Raw genomic sequence first — 23,794 nt, 5'->3', positions numbered from 1 at the left:
ACCTCATTCCACCAATGGCAAAATGGAGCCGAGAGAGGAAGTGGTTTGCCCAAGGATGTCCAGCACTTTGCCAGGTGGGCACTAGACCCTGAACCCAAGTACCCCAATCCCAGTCCAGGATCTTCCTTCAGCCTATCACAGGGAGGACGGGCCAATGGGCCTGAGGCAGGTAGGAGCAGAATTGCCACCTGGGTGGAAGGAAAGCTCTGCCCAAGGCTGGTAGCGCCATTAACCGTCAAAGACTCAAGTAGCCAAGTCCCTACAATCCTAGCAAGCGACTTTGAAGCCCCGATTTTCATGTGGCTGAGGCCTTTCACAACTTCTAGCTCAAGGCGGCATGAGAAATACCCGACCGCTATTCAGGGGCTTTCGGAATCTCCTGAGAGATGATCAGGCGCTTTTGCAAACGTCATGGAAGGAATCAAACATCAAACAGCCGATATTTTGGAAGGGCCACAATCTCCCAAGAAATATTCTGGAATATTGGGGCGCTTGGGTGGCTCAGTCGGTTAAGCGTCTGCCTCTGGCTGGGGTCGTGATCCCAGTGATCCCAGGGCCCTGGGATGGAGTCCCCTATCGGGCTCCCTGCTCAGCAAGGGGTCTGCTTTCCCTGTCCCTCTGCCCCTCCCCCTGCTTGTGCTCCCTCTCTCTCTCTCTCAAATAAATAAATAGAATCTTTAAAAAAAAAAAGAAATATTCTGGAATATTGGAGACTATGAGAAAATGGTTAGGAAGCAGGCGAAATCTGCCGATTGGCATTCGGAAATTTCCGGAGCTTCTCGAGGAGCACTCGGGAGCTCTCGCCTCTGCGATCTCTTGGGAGTCTAGGGTCTCTACAGATCCCCTCTTCGCCTAAATCCTTAAAGGCGACTGATACCACAGTCCCTCGGCAATTTCCGGAAGTGTTCGGGATTGGCCCGAGCGTGGCGCCCTCTGACGGCGGGAACTGTCACCACGAGCACCCCTCCGGGCTGCGCCCGCACTCGCAGACGCAGTTGCACGCCGGCGGCCGTTCAGACCGGATGTGGTTGCTGCTGAGGTCACTTCCGGCGGGTGACGGTGAGGACGGGTCAGAAGCGTAGAGGCGGCGGCAAAATGGCGGCGCCTGAGGAGCGGGATCTAACCCAGGAGCAGACAGAGAAGCTGCTGCAATTTCAGGTAGCAGCGAGTACTCGGTGCAGCAAATGCCGCCACGGGCTGGGGAGTGGGCCCTCGGAGGAGCCCAGAACCCTTCTCAGATTGGGCCCGAGATTCTTCTCAGACCAGCGGCGGCCCCCTCCCCCCCAAACGCCAACTGCCCTGCTACTCCCAGCTCCCGAGCCTCTGTCAGGTCCCCCGCCTTCCCGCCAGGGTTGCGGCCCTCTCCTCTCCTCTCAGCGGGTCAGCTTCCCTGGTTTCCCTTAGCCGCACCCGTCCTCAACCATTCTTCCCAGACCGGTTACCCGTTGGACCCTTTCCGCCCTTCGACTCTAGATTTACCGAGATGCTTAATCCCCACCGCGGAGCTGGCCTAATTTCGGGTCTCTGGAAAACCTACCAGCATCCCATGCTGTTTATACAAATATTTATGGAAGGCCTCTTGGGTGCCTGGTCCTGTATTGGGCGCTCTGGTGGGGGAGGGGGCGGAGGTGGCCCCCACCCTAAAGGTGTGGGAGGACACCCCATAAGGAAACAATGCAAGTTTTAAGTGTCATCAGTGGCTTCTGACGGGGTTTTTTTTTTACCCTGGGCTTATTCCTGGACTCACGTTCTTGACAGTGCTTGAGGTGGGTGGTAACTTGCAGAAATCTGCTTCCTTTTAGTGGTTGTGTTAAGAACTTTTGGCACTAAGCACTTATTTCTGAGTTGGAGAGTGATTGGAGGAGACCCCTAGGGTGGGTAACCTTGACTCTTTATTACCCTAATGGGTACCAGTTTCCTTATTTCTAAAATACTTCTCTTAAAAAACGTCTGTCCCCTAAGGATATTGTGGAGATCAAATGAGTTTATGGACGTATGAAGGGCTTGTAAACTGAAATGTTTATTCCCAAGCGCTATCGCTACTATTAATCATGATTTCATTTAGGATAGAATTAAAGTTAGTGGTACACTTATTTCCTAATATAAAATGTGCTCAACATTCATTAATTCAACATTATTTACCACGAACTTTAGTGTTCGGGCACTGCTAGTTCAAATGCCATTTATTGAGTACTTATCATGTTATAAGTACTTTGTAAACACATAGCAGACATGATCGCATTTAATGTAACAACCCTATGAGACTCATGCTGTTACAATCCTTATTTTACAGATGAGGAATGTGAGGCTTAAGAAGTAACATAGTTAGGTTACACAGCCAGTTAAGTGGTGGTATCGGATTTAAAGCCAGATCCATCTTTCCAGAACCTTTCCTGAGCTCTTGACTTGTGTGCTCTACCACCTGTGTAAATATCAGTATACAGCTGAGAGTGGAATGCAAATGTTGTGATACTAAGTCTTTTTTTTTTTTTTTAACAAGTTATCACTTTTCTGTACTTTCCTTGATTAGATTTCACTATAATCTGAGGTGGGGTTTTCTTTAAATTGAGCAGTGGGTTGGAAGTGTATAAATGGAAAAATACTATTATAGAAATAGTTGACATTTGATTGGAGTTTTGAGTAAAGAAATTGAGGACACAGCAAATTAGGATCAGAGTGAATCAACAGCAGACAACCAGCCTCCTCTTCCTGGTAGACCACTTATTTCAGAGTTTTGTTTAATTTGGCAGACCATTTTACTCCTTACAGCTCTTTAGGGGTAAGCGTGATGTGAGTTATATGTCATGATGTACTTAGTTTGATACTGGGAAGACATGAATATGTGGTGGTATTTCTGAGGTGAAGTACATGGGTACCTCCATTTTTTCTTCATCGACATTTATATCAGTAAGAGGTGAGTGGTAGGTTAAGATTGTATTAAGATTGCTTTGTGAGGGGTGCCTGGCTGACTGAGTCAGTAGAGCATGTGACTCCTGATCTTAGGGTTGTGAGTTCAAGCCCCACGTTGAGCATAGAACTTAAAAAAAATCCTAAAAAAGCAGATTGCTTTAGGAAATTGGATTTACCAAGGCAAATGCATTTTCCATTTATGTGTTCCTTCAGCAGTTGCTGGATCAGGTTCATCATTCAGTTGCCATTGAACATTCTTTGAAACTTACTAGGTGTCAAGCATTATACCAAGTATTTAATGTACCTTAACTCTTCTAAACCTCTTAATAACATTGTAAGGAATTAACTCATTCATTTTGTTAATGAAGAAACAGGTTCTGAGAGGTCAAATCACTCACACAAGTAGTTAAGTGGCAGAGATTTAGAAATCCATACCCATAACCATCTTAGCTATAACCTATTGGAGAAGCAAGATACATACATACATAAATGAGTATCCTGCAATATATTAGTGTTCATAGTGTAATATGGTATAAACAAAGTGCTGTGGGAATTTAGGGAAGGATAGGAGTATCCACGGAGGTGGGAAGAGAAGAGAAGGATGACTTAGGGGTTAACCATTCATTAAGTATCTACTATGCCTTAGGCATGGTGCTAGATAGGTAGTTTATAACTATCATGCTTAATTCTCACAGAAGCCTTATAAAGTGCCATAGATGATAATAGCTGCCCCTAAGTGAGGAAACAGATTTATTGAAGTATTTGCCTAAGTTCATTAAGTTCCTAAATAGTGAGGATGGAATTGGAATTAGAAACCTAGTGGGTCTGGATCAGGCTTTAAGGCTGGGCTCTTTCCACTGTACTTTGCTAGTTTTGAAGGAGGAATAGAACTTCAACAGGTGGTAGGCAGAAGGATGCTGAAAGCTGAGGAAATGGCTTGAGCAATGTATGAAGATGGAAGAGTGTGGAGTGTTTGTTGTGATGGATTTAGAGAATTTAGAGAAGTGGTAAATAGGATTGGATAGGTAAATTAGAGCCAGATTTTAGAGGCCTTTCAAAGCTGTGCAGAATGGTTTAAATTTTAATCTGTACTCGTAGGGAGCTATCAAAGGTTTTTTTCCACTAGAGAGTAGCATAACACTAGGTTTCAGGTTTGCTTCACTAACAGTATGAAGCATGTGCTTGGAATATCCATAGGAGTCAGGACAGAACTGGGTGGTACTGCTAGGAACTAGTTCTCAATATGTTGCTTCATTTGATACATTGAAATTAGCAAAAGTAAAATATTTTAGAAATCTTAGGTTTCCTCTATTTCACTTTTATTTATTTTTTTAAAAGATTATTTATTTATTTATTTATTTGAGAGAGAGAATGAGATAGAGAGCATGAGAGGAGGGAGGTTCAGAGAGAGAAGCAGACTCCCTGCCGAGCAGGGAGCCCGATGCGGGACTCGATCCTGGGACTCCAGGATCATGACCTGAGCCAAAGGCTTAACCAGCTGAGCCACCCAGGCATCTGCTCTATTTCACTTTTATTGTGACATGTGATTTGACTGGAACTCCCTAGAGTATATTTATCATGCTTCTCAGTCCATTTGATGTTTTCTAAGACTTTTCTAGTTATCCTTTTCTCCTGTTTATTTTGGAACCAATTGAGTATGAATAGTGAACGCGCAATTTGTTTTAAGCTGTTTCAAATGGAAGAGAATGGGTCTTAAGAAGAGTTAATGCAGAGATGCCTGGGTGACTCAGTTAAGTGTCTGCCTTTGGCTCAGGTCATGATCCCAGGGTCCTGAGATCAAGTGCCGCTTTGGGCTCCTTGCTCAGTGAGGAGCCTGCTTCTCCTTCTGCCTGATGCTCCCCCTGCTTGTACGCTCTCTCTCTCTCTCTCTCTCTCTCTCTGACAAATAGATAAATAAAATCTTCAGGGAAAAAGAAGAGTTAATGCAGGGGAGCGTCTAGGTGGCTCAGTCGGTTAAGTGTCGGCTAAGTGTCTGCCTTCGGCTCAGGTCATGGTCCTGGGGTCCTGGGATCAAGCCCCACGTCAGGCTCCCTGCTCAGCAGGGAGTCTGCTTCTCTCTCTCTCCCTCGGCCCCTCTCGTGCTCTCTCTCGGTCTCTCTCAAGTAAATAAATAAAATCTTAAAAAAAAAAAAAGAATGAAGGTATGGGTGAGGTTACTTTTACTGAAGTCCATTTTCCCAAATTTCCAAATATAACAGACTCCCCTAGTGCCTTGGTTTACTGCTTCTAGGTTGCTGTTTGAACCCCTGGAGAAAGATGACATGGCCAGAGAGAAGGGACTAAAGGAGCTATATGCATGGCCAGTGGAGGAAGAAATGATCCCTTTCTACTTTTTGTACAGATGTAAGAAATTTCTTTCCTTTTAAATGAATATTAGGGTGTGTGATCTTTGTTCTTTTAAATTATAGAAAGTTAAGCCTGAACTCTGGGCTGTAGAATCAGGTTTATAATTCACTTTGAAAATCTCTCTTTTTGGCTTCATCTGACTCTTTATTACCTAAAAGAAAAAGAATAACATGATGGTCTTTGTTCACGTATTTTTAAAAAATCAGAGTGATCTGTTTGAATTTTTTGCCCTGGAATTTGGTATTGTAGGAAAACCGTGAGCTTTGAAACTTGGGGCAAACCTGAATTAGCCTTTCAACTTAGCTTCTCATGAATTCTGTGACCTTGGGCATGTTCCCACTTTCTTGAATTCCCCCCCCCTATAAAATGGGGATACTATTACCTAATTCACAGTGGTTTTTATTTTTTACTTAAAAAATCTACCAATACCAAGTAATGCATACTTTATGCAAGTCAGTAACGTAAAATTGTAAAAGTGTAATTAAATTTCATCTTATTCCCCCCTCCTCATTCCCAGTTTGTTGTGTGTCTTTGTATACTTTTTTCTTCTGCATATACAGATACACATACTTAATGTGTAAGCTCTCTTACCCTTCACTTGACTGATTAGTTGGAGCAGATGGCTTCCAGTTCCTAAGATCTGCTCTGTAATATGTCCAAGTATTTTTGCTTTCACCAGTTGAGTTGTACTCTTGACAAAAGTCAGTTGTATTTTTTTTTAATTTTAAGATTTTATTTATTTGTTTGACACAGAGAGAGAGAGAGAGAGCAGGGGGAGCAACAGAGGGAGAGGGAGAAGCAGGCTCCCTGCTGAGCAGGGAGCCCGACGCGGGGCTCCATCCCAGGACCCCAGGATCATGACCTGAGCCGAAGGCAGACCTTAACGAATGAGCCACCCAGGCGCCTCAAAAGTCAGTTGTATTTGCTCCCAAACCATTGTGTGCTGGTTATATTTGTCATAAAAATAAAATACATAAACCATCAAAATATCAGTGCAAGAGTTTTTATCTGAAAACTAAATTACATGCTTTGGAAAAGGTCTTTAGGGTCAAGTTGCTGGAAAATTGTTATTCAGTTAGGTGTAGGCAAGATAGGTGTAAAGGTGACTTCGGAAAAAAATCATTAAGATTTAGTATTGTGCACTTAATGCTTGGCAAGTGCTTAGAGTTCTTGCACTCCAAGAAATTAAGTCAGTGTCTTATGGATATGGTTTATGCTAGAAAGACTCCAAAGAATGTTGGTGGACCCATGCCCAAAAGAAAAGGGTAGGCTTTCATCAAAAGATTGCTGCATAAATGTGTATGCTTCATGCTTTAAATGAAATATGTAAGTAATGTGTGGAATGTTTTTATTCTTCATCTTAAGTGACTTTTTAAATTAATTGACCAGTAAGTCTTATTCTCATTGGGTAAGAGCTTCTGCTGTCTTTGTCTTTAATAGAGGTAGGATCATATAATTATGAAAGTCAGCGTAGCATAGTAACTTGTCAGAAGACTGGCTGTGAAGTAAGACAGCCTGGTTTTGAATCCTAGCTTCTCCAATTATTAACTTTGTGACCTTGGGCGAGTTACTTAACCATTCTACTTCAGTTTCTTCATATGTGCAGTTACTATATTACCTACCTGAAGGGGTTGTTTCAGTAGTTAAATGTTAATATATCTAAAGCACTGGCAAATATTAAGTGCTTGAATGTTAAACATTATTATAGTTATTACTTTTTGGTTTTTAAAAAATTGAGGGACAATCAGATTGTTTTCATTTTTTGGTTTCATACAGCTAATGTCACAATGAATATCCTTGTAATAAACATCCCATTCTCAATCAACTTTTTTCAGGACCTGTTGTGTGCTAGTATAGTTCTAGGTACAGGGTACAGCGGAATATTAAATATAATTCCTACCCTTGTGGAGCTCACATTCTAGTGGAAGAGACAGAGTAGAGTCAAAATAAATAAATGAAACATAGGCTATGTTAGGTGGTGATAAATGCTGTGGAGAGAAATAAATAGGGAATTTTGAGGAGGGGGGGTGTTTAAATTTTTTTTTTTTTTTTAAGATATATTTATTGGGCGCCTGGGTGACTCAGTTAAGTGTCTGCCTTGGGCTGGGGTCATTATCTCAGGGTCCTGGGATCGAGCCCCGCGTTGGGCTCCCCACTCAGTGGCGAGTCTGCTTCTCCCTCTCCCTCTGTGATCTCTTTCACTCTCACTCTCTCAAATAAATAAATAAAATCTTAAAAAAAAAAAGATTTATTTATTTATTTTAGAGGGAGGAAGAGAGAGAGATCACACTACATGAGCAGGGGAGGGGCAGAGGGAGAGGGAAAGAGAAACTCAAGAAGATTCCTCACTGAACGTGGAGCCAGAGGCGGGGCTCCATCCCAGGATCCTGAGATTATGACCTGAGATGAAATCAACAGCTGGCCACTAAATCAACTAAGCCACCCAAGGGCCTGGGGGGTGGGGCGTTTAATTTTAAATAGGATTATCAAGGGAAGGCCTCACTGAGAGTGTGTTAATTGCGTGAAAACCTAAAGGTTAAGTACTAAACAAATCATGTGGGTACTTAGGGGAAGAGGATTCCAGATAGAGGGAGTAAGGCATGTAAGAGTCCTAAGGCATGGCCTCAAGGGACCTTGTCCAGGAATGGCAAGGAGGCCAGTGTGGCTAGAACTGAGGGGAAGGAGGGAGGAAGAAAGTAGGAGATAGGGTCAGAGAGTTAAAAGCAGGGCTAGTTCACAAATGGCCTTGTAGGCTGTTGTAAGAATTTTGGCTATAACTCTGAAGCAAGGTGGATTTTGAGTGATGACAGGATTTATGATTTATTAGGGTCACTCTGGCTATTTTCTTGAGGATAGCCTGAAGGAAGGTAAGGGAGGAGTAGGGAGACCAAGTAGGAGACTTTTGCAGTGATGTAAGACTGCTTGAACCAGGATGAATAGGAAAGTAATCATGAGGAGTAGTTGGATTCTGAATATATTTTGAAGGTAAAGTGGATGGGATTTTTTAAGGGATTGTATGTGAAGTGAGAGAGAAAGGGAGAAAGTAAGGATATCAGCTTTTTGACCTAAGTAACGAAATGGAAGAGTCATTAACTGGGATAAGGAAGGCTATGGGAGGAGCACATTTGGGTGTGGGGGTGAGATGAGTAGCTCAGTTTTGGTCATGTAAAGTTTGAGGTTTCTATCAGACATCCAAGATGTCTAACTGGGTATAGTAGTATTGAGTGCAGGAGAATGATCTAGGCTAGCAATACAAATTTGGAGATCATCTGCATATAGATAATATTTAAAGCCCTGAAACTGTTTGAGATCATCTGTAGAGCAAGAATATATAAAGAAATTTTGAGATTTGAAGGTGTTTTTGTTATTGATGTCACTTAAACATTTATTGAATGTTTACAGTTGACCCTTGAACAACATGGGTTTGAACTGCACAGGTCCATTTATAAGTGGATTTTTTTCAGTAAGTACTGTACTGTAAATGTATTTTCTCATTTTCTTAATAACATTTGCTTTCCACTTGCTTACTTTAAGAATACAATATATAATACATACAAATGTACAAAATATGTGTTAATCAACTGTGTTATCAATAAGGCTTCTTTCTGTTCAACAGTAGGCTATTAGATAAGTTTGGGGGAGTTGAAAGTCATACTTGATTTTCAACTGCATGGAGCTCAGTACTCCTAACTTCTATGTTGTTCAAGTGTTTACTGTATTCTATCCAAAGTGCTGTAGATTCGTTATGTCATTGATTCCTCTCAAAAAATAAATGGTATAGGTTCTAGTATTGGTGAGTAAACTAGGATCAGTACATAATTTACTGAAGGTTAGTAGTGACAAGCTTAGATTTGAATCTAGAACTCTGGATTCTTTCCTAGCACTGCCTCTCCAGCACTAAGTGTTGATTTGTTTTCAACTACAGGTAAGTGAATAGGACCAATAACAATAGCTATGTGGTAGGTTTTTTTTTTTTTTTAAGATTTTATTTATTTATTTGAGAGAGAGAATGAGATAGAGCATGGGGGGGTTGGTCAGAGGGAGAAGCAGACTCCCCGCTGAGCAGGGAGCCCGATGCGGGACTCGATCCCAGGACCCCAGGATCATGACCTGAGCTGAAGGCAGTCGTTTAACCAACTGAGCCACCCAGGTGCCCGGTTTTGTTTTTTTTTTAAGATTTATTTATTTATCTGAGAGAGAGCGAGCGTGCACACGTGGTGGGGAGGGGTAGAGGGAGGTGGAGAGAAAAGCTAAAGCAGACTCCGAGCTGAGTGCGGGGCCGGAGGTGGGGCTCAATCCCATGACCCTGAGATCATGACCTAAGCTGACATCAAGAGCCACCTGCTTAACTGACTGTACCACCCAGGCCCCCCGCTCTGTGGTAGTTTTAAGAAAGCAAACACAGCAAAGGACGTCAAAAGTATGGTTCTAATTCCGGACATCATCACTCAGGATAATTCTCTTAACCTACTCTACATAAAAGTGGACTTTTTAAGCAGAAAGAAAGAAGAATCCTCAAAAGTGGGAATGAATAAAGAGGACAGGTCTCTCACTTCCATACCTACAGATATGAGAGAGAAAATGGTAGAGAGAAGGCTTCAGAGGAAGTATCTTCAGAAAAAAGCCAAGTTTCAGTTAGAACATGAAAGTGAAGGAAGTGTTTGGAGATGTAGTTATGGATATAGGGGATGTTGCTGATATAGCAGACCTTTTATTTCTGTAGAACAGAATCCTGGTGTTACTGGTTCAAAACAAATGTACTTTGTATGTTTTAATATCTATTAGACTATTTTCCAGGGAGTTTTGGCAGCTCACTCTCCAACCAAGAGGATGTGAGAGGACCTGTTTCCCCATATCCTTGCCTGCATTGGATGATAGCTTTTTGAATTTTTGTCAATATGATTAAATTTTTATTTATTTATTTATTTATTTATTTATTTATTTATTTATTTATTTAAATTTTTTTTTTAAGATTTTATTTATTTGCGAGAGAGAGAATGAGAGACAGAGAGCATGAGAGGGAGGAGGGTCAGAGGGAGAAGCAGACTCCCTGCTGAGCAGGGAGCCCGATGTGGGACTCGATTCCGGGACTCCAGGATCATGACCTGAGCCGAAGGCAGTCGCTCAACCAACTGAGCCACCCAGGCGCCCTGATTAAATTTTTAAAGTTCTTGTTTTAATTTGCATTTCTAGTAGTAGTGGTGGTTGTAGTTTCTGGCTTTGGTTTTTAGTCAAGTTTGAATAACTAATGCAAGCACTTGTTTTAATCTATTTCTAATAGGAAAGAATAAGGAACTTTAGAGACAGGGATTGGCTTTTCAGCCTCTTTTTTAATTTTTTTTATTTTTGAGAGAGAGAGAGAAGGAGAAGGGTGAGGGTCAGAGGGAGAAGCAGACTCCCTGCCGAGCAGGGAGCCCGATGCGGGACTCGATCCAGGGACTCCAGGATCATGACCTGAGCCGAAGGCAGTCGCTTAACCAACTGAGCCACCCAGGCGCCCCCCCCCTTTTTTTTTTTAAGATTTTATTTATTTGTCAGAGAGAGAGCAAAAGCAGGGGGAGCGGCAGAGGGAGAAGCAGGCTCCGCACTGAGCAGGGAGCCTGACGTGGGACTCGATCCCAGGACTCTGGGATCATGACCTGAGTCAAAGGCAGATGCTTAACTGACTGAGCCACCCAGGTGTCCCACAGCCTCTATTTTTTAAGAGATAATGTCGGTGTCCCTGGGTGTATGGGAGGTTTGCTTTCTGGCCACATGGGTTGCAGGATAAAAGTGCTTATTTTAAGATTGAATCCCATTGTTCCATAAACTTCTGATTACCAATAGATTGAGCTTCTGGCTATTTACAGTTATTGTGTAAATTGCCTGCCTATCCTTTGTTCATTTGCTGTTGGATTATTTGACATTTTATTATGAGTTTGTAGTTCTTTATATAAAAAGGGATATTGGTCATCTGTAGCAAATATTTTTCATGATATCTTTTATCTTTGATTTTGTTATCTTTTCATTTACATTTGTTTAAATTGTTATCAAATTGGCATTTCTTTTCCTTCTGGCTTTTGGGTTTTCGGGTTTTTTTTTTTTTTTTTTTTTAAGAATGCTTCTACTTAATGAAGTTATACAAATGTTTTCTTTTGCTTTCTTTGAAATGTTTTATGGTTTTCTTTTTAACATCAGATCTTTAATCCGTATGGAACTTTTATTTTTTATATGCATAAGAACCTAACTTTACTTTCTTCCACTGGAGATTATAGGTTAGCTGAATAATCCATCCCTTCCCCCACTGTGAGTAGTCCTCTTTATCATACTGTATTCTGTTTCACTAATCTGTCTGTTGGTACCATTACTAGATTAATAACAATGGGCTTTACACTAAGTTTTAATATCTGATAGGATTCCTTCCCTATTTATTTTTTGAAAAATTATTGGTCATTCTTACAAGCTTTTTTATATACATTTTTTTTTTAAGATTTTATTTATTTGAGAGAGCGAGAAAGAGAGAGAGAGCACATGAGAGGGGGGAGGGTCAGAGGGAGAAGCTGACTCCCTGCTGAGCAGGGAGCCCGATGCGGGACTTGATCCCGGGACTCCAGGATGGTGACCTGAGCCAAAGGCAGTCGCTTAACCAACTGGGCCACCCAGGCGCCCCTACATTTATTTAAGAGAGCATGTAGAGGAGGGGGGCAGAGGGAGAGAGAGTCTTAAGTAGACTCTGTGCTGAGCGTGGAGCCAGAAATGGAACTCGATCTCACAGCCCTGAGATCAGGACCTGAGCCAAAATCAAGAGTCAGATGTTTAACTGACTCCGCCACCCATGTGCCCCTTTACATACATTTAAGAATCATTTTGTGCTGTTGTGGGATTATTGGAATTGCATAAAATGTGTGTATTAATTTGGAACTAGTTGACATTCAGGAACATGTACATCTCTTTATTCAGGTGTGTCACATATCCTTAAAAATATTTTCTGTAACTTTCTTCATCTAGATTTTGTATGTTCCTTATTAAATTTATTCCTGGGTCACCCTTATGAATAGAACCATTTCTTTATTTCTAAATGGTTACTAATAGAAATGCTGTTGAATTTTGTATGTTTATCTTGAGTTTTTGGTTCTTTAATTTCTTGTCATGTTTTCTGATCATTATTAATAGTTTTCTAGTTTGGTCTCTTGGGCTCTTTTTTTTTTAAGATTTTATTTATTTATTTGACAGACATAGTGAGAGAGGGAACACAAGCGAGGGACTGGTAGAGGGAGAAGCAGGCTTCCTGCCGAGCAGGGAGCCCGATGTGGGGCTCGATCCCAGGACCCTGGGATCATGACCTGAGCCGAAGGCAGATGCTTAATGACCGAGCCGGGCTCTTTTTTTTTTTTATAAATAATTTTATTGAGCAGTAATTCACATACCATAAATTAACCCTTTAAAATATACAATTCAAATAAAAACAAATAAATTAATTTAAAAAAATTCAGTAATTTTTAGTATATTTACACAGTTGTGCATCCATCACCACTGTTTACTTCTAGAACATTTTTATCGTCTCCAAAAGAAAACTGTGCCCATTAGCAGTCACGAGGGTCATCCATATTGTAGCTTATATCGGTACTTCATTCCTTTTTATAGCCAAATAATATTCCGTTGTGTGAGTAAACCACATTTTGTTTATCCATTCATTGGGCTTTTTTTTGGATTGCTTCCATTTTTCAGCTATTATTATTAATGCTTCTCTGAATATTTGTATACAGGTTTTTGTGTGGACATGTTTTCATTTCTCCTAGTAACTAGTAGAATATCTGAGTTACATGGTAACTCTGTTTAACTTTTTGAGAAATTGTCAAACTGTTTTTCCTAAGCAACTACATTTTCCCCACCAGTATTATGTGAGGGTTACAATTTCTCCATATCCTCACTAACATTTGTTTTAGTATATGTGCTGCTGAAGCGAGCATGCTCACTAACATTTGTTAATCGTCCATCTTTGTAGCCATCCTGGTAAGAGTGAAGTGGTATCTCATTTTGATTTGCATTTCCCTAATGACTAAAATGATGTTGAGCATTTTTCATATGCTTATTGGCCATTTGTCAATCTTCTTTGGAGAAATATCTAATCAAATTCTTTGCCCATTTTTAAATTAGGTTACATGTCTTACTGGGTTCTAAGCGTTCTTTATATATTCTGATACCAGTCCTTTATCAGATATATCATTGGCAAAAATACTCTCCCATTCTGTGGGTTGTCTTCACTCTCTTGATGGTGTTTATTGAAGTTTTAAATTTTGATGAAACCTAATTTATTTATCTTTTGTTGCTTGTGCATTTGGTGTCATATCTGTATCTTTTGTTGTCTTACATATAAAGTCTGACCTATTTTGAGTTAATAGTTGTGAGGTAAGAGTTCGACTTCATTCTGTTGCATGCGGGTATTCAGTTTTCCCAGCACCATTTATTTAAAAGATTATTCTTTCCCTGTTGAATGACCTTGGAACCTCTTTTGAAAATCAGTTGACCATAACTACGGATTTATTTCTGGAATCTCATTTCTATTCCATTGATCTGTATCCTTATGCTAGTACCACACTGTCTTGACTATTGCAGTTATGCAAAAAGCATGAATTCAGGAAGTGTGAGTCCTCCAACTTTGTTCTTTTTCAGAAATATTTTGGCTATTCTGGGTCCCTTTCATTTCCACCTGAATTTTAGAATCACCTTGTCAATTTCTGCAAGAAAGGCAGCTGGGATTTTGATAGGGATTGCTGTTTACTCTGTAGATCAATATGGAGATTATTGCCATCTTAACAAAATTAAGTCTTCCAATCCATGAACATGGGAAGGCTTCCTTTCTTTAGTTTCTCTCAGTCTTTTGTGTATAAGTCTTACACTTCTTTCGTTAAATTTATTCATAAATATTTTGTTTTTGATGGTACTGTGAAAGAAAATGTTTTCATTTTATTTTTAGATTGTTCATTGAGAGTGTGTAGATTTTTGTATGTTGATCTTATATCCTGCAACCTTATTGAACTCATTATTAGTTCTATTAGTTTTTTGGTAGATTTCTTTTTTTTTTTTTAAGATTTTATTTATTTATTTGACAGAGAGAGACACAGCGAGAGAGGGAACACAGCAGAGGGAGTGGGAGAGGGAGAAGCGGGCTTCCCGCCAAGCAGGGGGCCTGATGTGGGGCTAGATCCCAGATCATGACCTGAACCCAAGGCAGATGCTTAACGACTGAGCCACCCAGGCGCCCCTTTTTGTAGATTTCTTAGGATTTCTTATATCTAAGATCATGTCATCTGTGAATAAAGTTTCATCTCTTTCCAATCTGGATGCCTTTTTTTTCTTGTTTAATTGCTCTTGTACAATATTGAATATAAGTGGCAAGAGCAGACATCCTTGTCTTGTTCTGGTCTTAGGAGGAAAGCATTGTCTTTCACATTGAGTTAGCTGTCAGTGTTTCTCAGATGTGCTTTATCAGGGTGAGAAAGCTCTGTTCTATTCCTAGTTTAAGTTCTTATCATGAAAGGGTGTTTTGAGTTCTTAAAAGGATTAAATGAGATAATGCATGTAAAGTGCCTGAGGCATAGTTACTGTGTGGGTCCAGGCCCCTCGGTGCCACACTTCACCCTGGGCAGGTCTCTGTTAGATAGAAGCTGGAAAAGTGGTCCCTATCCAAGACTCAGGGTCAGTGCTAACCAGTTACTTCAGTCTTCCAGTGGCCAGGACACCCTCAACGTCCAGAGGAGGGAGAGCGCCCTTTAGCTACCCCCAGCTCTCCCCAGCTGTCCAGACTTCTCCCAACCCAAATGGGCTGTGATCCTGTTTTGTCTTGTCCCAGGACATAAAAGGGGCAAGTAGGTGGTCCTGGAGAATGTTCAGTTGTATACATGTTCTCTTATATTTCTTTATTTTTCTGGGGAGTATTTAATAAAAGATGGGATTGAGAATTTGCAAAACTTGTCCTTTTTATTTTATTTTATAGATTTATTTATTTTAGAGACAGTGAGAGAGAGAGAGCGTGCGCCAAGGAGGGGAGGGGCAGAGGAAGAGGGAGAGGATCTCAAGCAGACTCCTTGCTGAGCAGGGGCCAGACTCAACTCATCTCATGACCCTGAGATCACAACCTGAGCTGAAACCAAGAGTCCGATGCTCAGCCGACTGAGCCACTCAGGCACCCCTGCCCTTTAGAAAAATTGGAATTTAGTAGATAAGAAAGATAAATAACCGAAAATATACTTGAAGGAGTACAAGTCCTTTCAAAAACGATATAGAAAAGATTTTACATACAGAAGACTTATATTATTCAAATGTACAGAATTAAACCTGTGATTTAGGAATTTAAAGTATTGACAATTAAACTTTGTAGAATTTCTTCACTTAAAAATTCGAATTTAGCTTACAGTGTTAGTATCCTTTTTTTTTTTTTAAAAAAGATTTTTATTTATTTATTCATGAGAGACAGAGAGAGAGAGAGAGGCAGAGGGAGAAGCAGGCTCCCAAGGAGCAGAGAGCCCGATGCGGGACTCGATCCCAGGACTCTGGGATCATGACCTGAGCCGAAGGCAGACGCTCAACCATCTGAGCCACCCAGGTGCCCCAGTGTTAGTATCCTTAAACACATTTCCACAAGCTTAATATTAATATATTACATTTTATTAGCTTTTACCTAGCCTTTTTATATACAAAATGAGGACATTCTAATTCTCTCATTTCTTCTTTATTAATAAGGATTTCTCTATAAAGATAGAATTCCCCGGGGCTCCTGGGTGGCTCAGTCGGTTAAGCGTCTGCCTTCGGCTCAGGTGGTGATCCCTGGAGTCCTGGGGTTGAGCCCCGCATCGGACTCCCTGCTTGGCAGGAGTCTGCTTCTCCCTCTGCTCCCCCTTGGTTTTGCTCTCTCGCTCACTCTCTCAAATAAATAAAATCTTAAAAAGATATAATTCCCTCCTCTGTTTACGCTAAGTTATGATATGAATGATAAAGGCAGGATAAACATTTAATTCCTTCAGTTATTTACTAGTTTTTAAATAGTTGATTTCCTTGCATCCTCCAAAAGTAACCAGTGAGGTTGTTTTTTTTTTTTTTTTTTAAAGATTTTATTTATTTGACAGAGAGAGATACAGTGAGAGAGGGAACACAAGCAGGGGGAGTGGGAGAGGGAGAAGCAGGCTTCCTGCTGAGCAGGGAGCCCGATGCGGGGCTCGATCCCAGGACCCTGGGACCGTGACCCGAGCCTAAGGCAGACACTTAACGACTGAGCCACCCAGGCGCCCCACCAGTGAGGTTTTTAAAAAGAGTATTGATATGAACTCATGAATTTAAACATACTTAACATATTGTAACTTATTGCCATTGTGTTTATTGAGGCTCAGATTGTGCCATCTTTGATAATTGTGAGTTTCTTTAGTTTGGCTCCTGATGACTTTTTTTAATCCTAATGTTTACACTGTTTATTTTTTCAGAGACACAGAAAAGATTTTCCTTTTGAATTTGTAAAAACCTTAACATTATTGCTCCTAAATAATTTTGTCATATTGCCATGGATCCAGTAATCTTTGATAGCTTTTTAGCTTTCTGACATGTTTTAGACTCATCTTGAGTAGATCTAGAATTTCTGCCTAGATCTAGAATTAGCCAATTCTCCAAGAAAACTCATTTTTGGGGGGTAAGAAATAATATTTAGATGCCATCAGTCTTAGAGCTATGACTGCGTATTGTTATTGGGTTGGTCTAGAACTTTTTAGTTGATAGAACTAATATGTATAATATATACACAAACACACAAATATATTTGTATTTATTTCATGATAAAACAATTTGATACTTCCAAATCAGATTCAGGACTACCAATTCAAATTCAGCATTACACCTTACCTCTCTGTCTTCTTTCTTCATGCCAAAAACTTGGTTCTTAATGATACTATATGACTGTTCCTTTGCCTTATCACATAATCAACACTTAACTGTTTCAAAATAACAACACTCATATACTAATAACAATATGATTATGTAAAACAATTTAAGCCCCTTTTTCTGCATGTTATATTGTCAGTTTACTATGTTTTAAAGTCATTTGGGATAGTTTCTCTTTGTCATTCGTTAAGCCACCAACTCAGTACATTTATTTGATCTTTGCTTCTCATGTGTAGGGACTGCTGCTGCTTTTTAAAATTTGTCTTATAAATATTTATATATTATAAATTTATGTTTATGACTATGTTTTGTAAAGATACCTAGCCTCTATTCCTCTCTTTTTTTTTAAAGAGATTTTATTTGAGAGAGAGTACAAGCTGGGGGAGGGAGAGGGACAAGCAGACTCCACACTGGGCATGGAGCCCCACATGGGGATTGATCCCACAACCCCGAGATCACAACCTGAGCTGAAATCAAGAGTCATCCACTTAACCACCTGAGCACCCAGGTGCCCCAAGATGTATGTATGTATTTATTTATTTTTTTAAGATTTTATTTATTTATTTGACAGAGAGAAACACAGCGAGAGAGGGAACACAAGCAGGGGGAGTGGGAGAGGGAGAAGCGGACTCCCCACTAAGCAGGGAGCCCAATGTGGGGCTCGATCCCAGGACCCTGGGATCATGACCTGAGCCGAAGGCAGACGCTTAACCATCTGAGCCACCCAGGCGCCCCTTTCTTCGCTATTTTTAAAAACTATATATTAGGAGTATTAACTTTTTGTCTGTGAAATAAATTGTCAATATTATTCCTAGGTTTTTCACTTTGCGTATGGTATTTTATTGCCACACGCAGGGTTTTGGGGCAGGGTTGGGGGGCTGTACTTTCAGTATTTCTGTAAACCTAAAACTGTTCTAAGAAATAATGTCTGTGGGGTGCCTGGGTGGCTCAGTCAGTTAGTGTCTGTCTTCGGCTCAGGTCATGATCTCAGGGTCCTGGGATTGAACCCCCCACATCAGGCTCCCTGCTCAGCAGAGTCTGCTTCTCCCTCTCCCTCTGACCCTCCTCCCTTCTTGTGCGCACTTGCTCGCTCACTCTCTCTCTCTGCCTCAAATAAATAAATCTTTTTAAAAATGCTCGTTTTTTGGGGCACCTGGGTGGCTCAGTCGTTAAGCATCTGCCTTCGGCTCAGGTCATGATCCCAGGGTCCTGGTATCGAGCCCCGCATTGGGCTCCCTGCTCCACAGGAAGCCTGCTTCTCCCTCTCCCACTCCCCCTGCTTTTGTTCCCTCTCACGGTGTCTCTCTCTATCAAATAAATAAATAAATCTTTAAAAAAAAAAAAAGCTTGTTTTTTAAAAAAACTGTTTTCCCTTTTTATTTGAGATGCTGCCTTTATCAGTACTAAATTTTTATATGCGGTTGGGTTTGTTTCTGGATTTCCTTTTCTTTTCCATTGGTCTTGCATGTGCCAGTACTACTCATAATATAGAAGCTTATAATATATTTTAATCTGGAGGGCTAGTCTCCTTCATTGCTTTTTTTCAGGGTTTTCCCAGATTTTCTTGCTTATTTGCTCTTCCAAAAGAACTTCATAATCAACTTTTCTTTTATTAAATTTGTAAATGAATATGAGGGTGTGTGATTAACATCTATGTTGAATCTTCCTATCGAAGAACACAGTTAAGTCTTGGTAGCTTTTTGACAAACTGATTAGTAGTACTTACTGGCTTCCCCCCCATCTTTTTTTTTTAAATTTTTTATTGTTATGTTAATCACCATACATTACATCATTAGTTTTTGATGTAGTGTTCCATGATTCATTGTTTGTGCATAACACCCAGTGCTCCATGCAGAACATGCCCTCTTTAATACCCATCACCAGACTAACCCATTCTCCCACCCCCCTCCCCTCTAGAACCCTCAGTTTGTTTTGCAGAGTCCATCGTCTCTCATGGTTCGTCTCCCCCTCCGATTCCCCCCCTTCATTCTTCCCCTCCTGCTATCTTCTTCTTTTTTTGTCTTAACATATAATGTATTATTTGTTTCAGAGGTGCAGATCTGTGATTCAACAGTCTTGCACAATTCACAGTGCTCACCATAGCACATACCCTCCCCAGTGTCTATCACCCAGCCATCCCATCCCTCCCACCCCAACCCCCACTCCAGCAACTGTTTGTTTCCTGAGATTAAGAATTCTTCATATCAGTGAGGTCATATGATACATGTCTTTCTCTGATTGACTTATTTCGCTCAGCATAACACCCTCCAGTTTCATCCGCGTCGTTGCAAATGGCAAGATCTCATTCCTTTTGATGGCTGCATAATATTCCATTGTATATATATTACCACATCTTCTTTATCCATTCATCTGTCGATGGACATCTTGGCTTTTTCCACAGTTTGGCTATTGTGGACATTGCTGCTATAAACGTTGGGGTGCACGTACCCCTTCGGATCCCTATATTTGTATCTTTGTTCCCCCCCCCCCATCTTTACGTGGTAAGTACAGGTATATGTGAACAAGTTGGTTCAAGTTTGGGGTTATTTCTTCAGAAGTGTTATAAGGAAAATTTGTGTTATTAGCAGAGTAGTGTAAATTCAAATTACTCTGAATGAAGGATTACCTGTACTGCAGATATTCTTTTGGAAGCAAATCTTTGAGGTGGATATTGATAAAGATTAATTTTGTCAATTTTCTTTTGGCTATTTGAGGGTCATTTCACATATTCAGGAACTCTAGTTGCCATTTCTACAATGTTTTTGCTTAAAATGAGTAGCAAAAATATAGTAAAGTAATAAAATTGAAGGTTTGATGTTAACTGCTTCTAGTTGTGTATGTTCTTAAACCACCGTTTGTGAGAGTGCCAGAAGTGATAGTAGAAATCATGGTGCTCACTGAGGTGCCTATTGGCTTTGGATTTTCCCACCAAGGAAATTTCGAAAATTTTCTCACTGTCCTGGAATATATTTAGAAGACAAGAGAAAATCTCTTCATGCTAAATATCTGGGGATTTTTTTAAGTATTTATTTTAGTGTGTGTAAGTTCCTGTTGGAATTAAAGAAATATCACAGGGATCAAAGCTACAGCATAGGGAATATTACAATTCTAACGAATTGTAATAGTGTTGTATGGTAGTATGGTGATGGATGGTAGCCACACTTGTGGTGAGCATAGGAGAATGTATAGACTTGTTGAATCGCTATGTTGTATACCTGAAACTAATACAACATTGTGTGTCAGCTATGCTTCAGAATAAATAAAAGGAATGAAGTACTAAAAAAAAAAGTTAAAGAGAAGTCAAAGAAATCCACTACCCTCAATTAACCCTCCAGTCTATCTGCATTTCCTCTACCCTAGTTTACACTTTATTTTTCCTTTGGACTATTTCAGTAACCTTATACTAGTGCCCTTAATTTCAAGTCTCCTTTTCAACTTCAGCTTTCCTATTTTGTCCAGAATAATTTTTTTTTTTAAGATTTTATTTATTTATTTGACAGAGAGAGACACAGTGAGAGAGGGAACACAAGCAGGGGGAGTGGGAGAGGGAGAAACGGGCTTCCCGCGGAGCAGGGAGCCCGATGCGGGGCTCGATCCCAGGACTCTGGGATCATGACTTCAGCCGAAGGCAGATGCTTAAAGACTGAGCCGCCCAGGCGCCCCTGTCCAAAATAATTTTTTAACAAACATTTCATGTCACTCATCTTAAGATTTTTTATTTGCTATGCATTGATTAGAACTGCATAAATCTTTACATCTCATGATCTGACCCGTACTTCACTGTCCAACCCCATAATTCTACCCTTCCCCCCGCCTTTTTAAAAGATTTTATTTTTAAGTAATCTCTACAGCGAATGTGGGACTTGAATTTACAACCTTGAGATCAGGAGTTGCATGCTCTACCCACTGAGCGGGCTAAGTGCCCCATGTCCTTTCCCTTTGTATTCCAATGACACTTTCTAGACTTTCTAGTTCCCCTAATGTAACATTCTTTTTCATGCCTCTGTGCCTCCATACATAATCCTCCCTTGCTCTGAAATACTTCCTTCTGCTAATTTTCAGCTTGGAACTGGTGTCTTCCTTTGCATTTTCCCCTAGTCTCCTGAAAGACTTCAGGATTTGTTTACCACTGGTGTATGGTCACTGTCATAATAATACAATCATGTATATGTCGTTTTACTCCACAAAGTTATTGGGGATTGGGACTGTGATTTCTTTGATGTACTTGCTGCATGATAGATGCTGAATTAATATTTGTTGAATGAATTGAGTAATTCACCAGAAATCTCACTTAACCAGAGCATTTTTGTTCTAATTGTTCTTGATTTTTTTTTTTTCCTCTCTCTCCCCCTTTATTAAAGTATTTCCAACAGTATTAAGTATCCCATTTTCAGGAGAAAGGGGAAAACAAAAAATCCAGTTAATCACATTCTCATCTTTACAGCATGGTATAGGGGAAGAAGCTCCATATTAGGACCTTGGCCATTTGAGATCTGTACGACAGTTAATCCTAGGCCTCAGTTTCCATATCTGCAAAGTGACTAATATTTCTAACTTGACAAGGTTGCTGTAAGAATCAGTAAGAAAGCTGGGGCACCTGGGTGGCACAGTTGGTTGAGCGTCTGCCTTCGGCTCAGGTCATGATCCCAGGGTCCTGGGATTGAGTCTCACATCAGGCTCTCTACTCAGCGGAGAGCCTGCTTCTCTTTCTCCCTCTGCCTGCTGTTCTGCCTACTTGTGATCTCTCTCTTTCTCTCTCAAATAAATAAATAAATAAAAATCTAAAAAAAATCAATAATAAAGCACATATTATAGTGCTTCACTCATCGATGCTCAAGAATTGAATCTAAATCCTAGAACATTCTATGTTTTGAAATTGAAAAGTGGTGAGTTATTAATATTTTGTGACGACATTAGATTAGGCTTATATGTACACACATATGCATGGCAAGTTCTAGAAATGTGATTTCAAGCTATTTTGAAACATATAAATAGGGACAGATTTTGTCACTGGAGAGTGGGGAGGAAACAGGGAACGCCAGACTCTCAGAAGACTTTTGGAGGACTTAAAGTTTGATGCCTTGTAATGTTTCTTGTGAAGAGGAAAATAATATGTTCATGTCTCCCTAACCAACTTTTCTGCCTGATCTGAGTAGTGCAGTCACATTAGGAAAGGTTGAATAAGGCCATAAATTTTTTCCATCTTGTAAAACTAAAACTATACAGTAGTCCCCCCTTACCCATGGGGAATACATTCCAAGACCCCCAGTGGATGCCTGAAACTGCAGGTAGTACCAAACCCTACATAACTATGTTTTTTCTTACGTATACACACCTGTGATAAAATTTAATTTATAAATTAGTCACGTAAGAGATTAACAACAATAATAAAATAGAACAATTATAACTGTCATAATAAAATTTTTGTGAATATGGTCTCTCTCAAAACACCTCATTGTACTGTACTTGTGATGATGTGAGATGATAAAATGTGTACATGATGAGATGAAGTGAGGTCATTGTGATGTTGCATTAGCCTACTAATAACCTTCTGATGTGTCATCTGCTTCCAGATGGCAGTTGACTGCAGGTAACTGAAAACCACAGATGGCGGGGGAGAACTACTCTACCCATTAAACAGTAACTCCCCCTTTTTCCCCCTTTCTGTAGCTTCTGGCATCCACTATTCTGTATGAGTTTGCTCTAGATAACTCATATAAGTAGAACCATACAGTATTTGTCTTTTTTTTAAGATTTATTTATTTTAGAGAGCGCGCCCGTGCATGTGCACACACATGAGTGGGAGGGGCAGGGGGAGAGAGAGAATCTCAAGCAGATTCGGCAGAGTGTGGAGCCCAATGGGGGACTCGATTTCATGACCCTAAGATCACGACCTAAGCTGAAACCAAGAGTCGCATGCTTAAAGGACTGTGTCATCCAGGCGCCCCTGTATTTGTCTTTTTGTGACTGGCTTGTCTCCCTTAGTATAGTGTACTCAAACTTTATTCATGTTGTGGCATATTGTAGGATTTCCTTCCTTTTAAAGGCTAAATAATATTCCATTGTATGCATATACCACATTTTGTTTATCTGCTCTTCTGTCAATAGACACTTGGGTTGTTTCCACATTTTAGCTACTGTGAATAATGCTGGTGTGAACATGAGTGTACAAGTATCTCTTCGACACTATGCTTTCTCTTATTTTGGGTGTATACCCAGAAATGGAATTGCTGTATTGTATGGTAATTCTTTAAATTTTTTGAGGAACACATGCTGTTTTCCATGCTGGTTTTACTATTTTATTACCACCCACAGTGCACCAAGGGTTCTAATTTCTCCACATCGTCGCCAATACTTTTTATTTCCTGTTTTTTTTTTTAAAGATTTTATTTATTTATTTGACAGCATAAGTGGGGGGAGCGACAGGCAGAGGGAGAGGGAGAAGCAGGCTCCCCGTGAACATTGAGCATCGATCCCAGGACAGCCCTGGGATTATGACCTGAGCCGAGGGCAGATGCTTAACCAACTGAATCACTCAGGCGCCCCTATTTCCTGGTTTGTTTGTTTTTTTTAAATAGTAGCCATCCTGTTAGGTGTGAAATGGTAGCTC

At 40.4% G+C, this 23,794-nt stretch overlaps 1 protein-coding gene across 3 annotated transcripts in view; it reads left to right on the top strand.

The window, feature by feature from the left end:
- Positions 1–1,006: 1,006 nt before the first annotated feature.
- The window catches only part of FAF2 (Fas associated factor family member 2), a 70,504-nt gene continuing 47,716 nt past the window's right edge, over positions 1,007–23,794 (top strand). Inside the window, exons 1-2 of one of the 3 annotated variants that reach the window (XM_045900746.3) lie at positions 1,058–1,158; positions 5,162–5,274. Coding sequence is in view for 1 of the 3 variants with exons in the window: in XM_045900738.2 (XP_045756694.1) it covers positions 1,096–1,158 (63 nt within the window). In the remaining 2 variants the exon portion in view is untranslated. Of the gene's footprint in view, positions 1,159–1,195; positions 1,767–5,161; positions 5,275–23,794 lie in introns of those variants that run through there. The other 2 variants (XM_045900738.2, XM_064596534.1) reach the window with 2 other exon arrangements.

Source organism: Mirounga angustirostris, unplaced genomic scaffold (genome assembly GCF_029215605.1).
Source record: "Mirounga angustirostris isolate CCGP_5_RB_7025 unplaced genomic scaffold, mMirAng1.0.hap1 SCAF_7, whole genome shotgun sequence".
Taxonomy (NCBI): Eukaryota; Metazoa; Chordata; class Mammalia; order Carnivora; family Phocidae; genus Mirounga; species Mirounga angustirostris.
The sequence above is the reverse complement of the archived record's forward strand: the minus strand, read 5'-3'. Positions and strand labels throughout refer to the sequence as shown.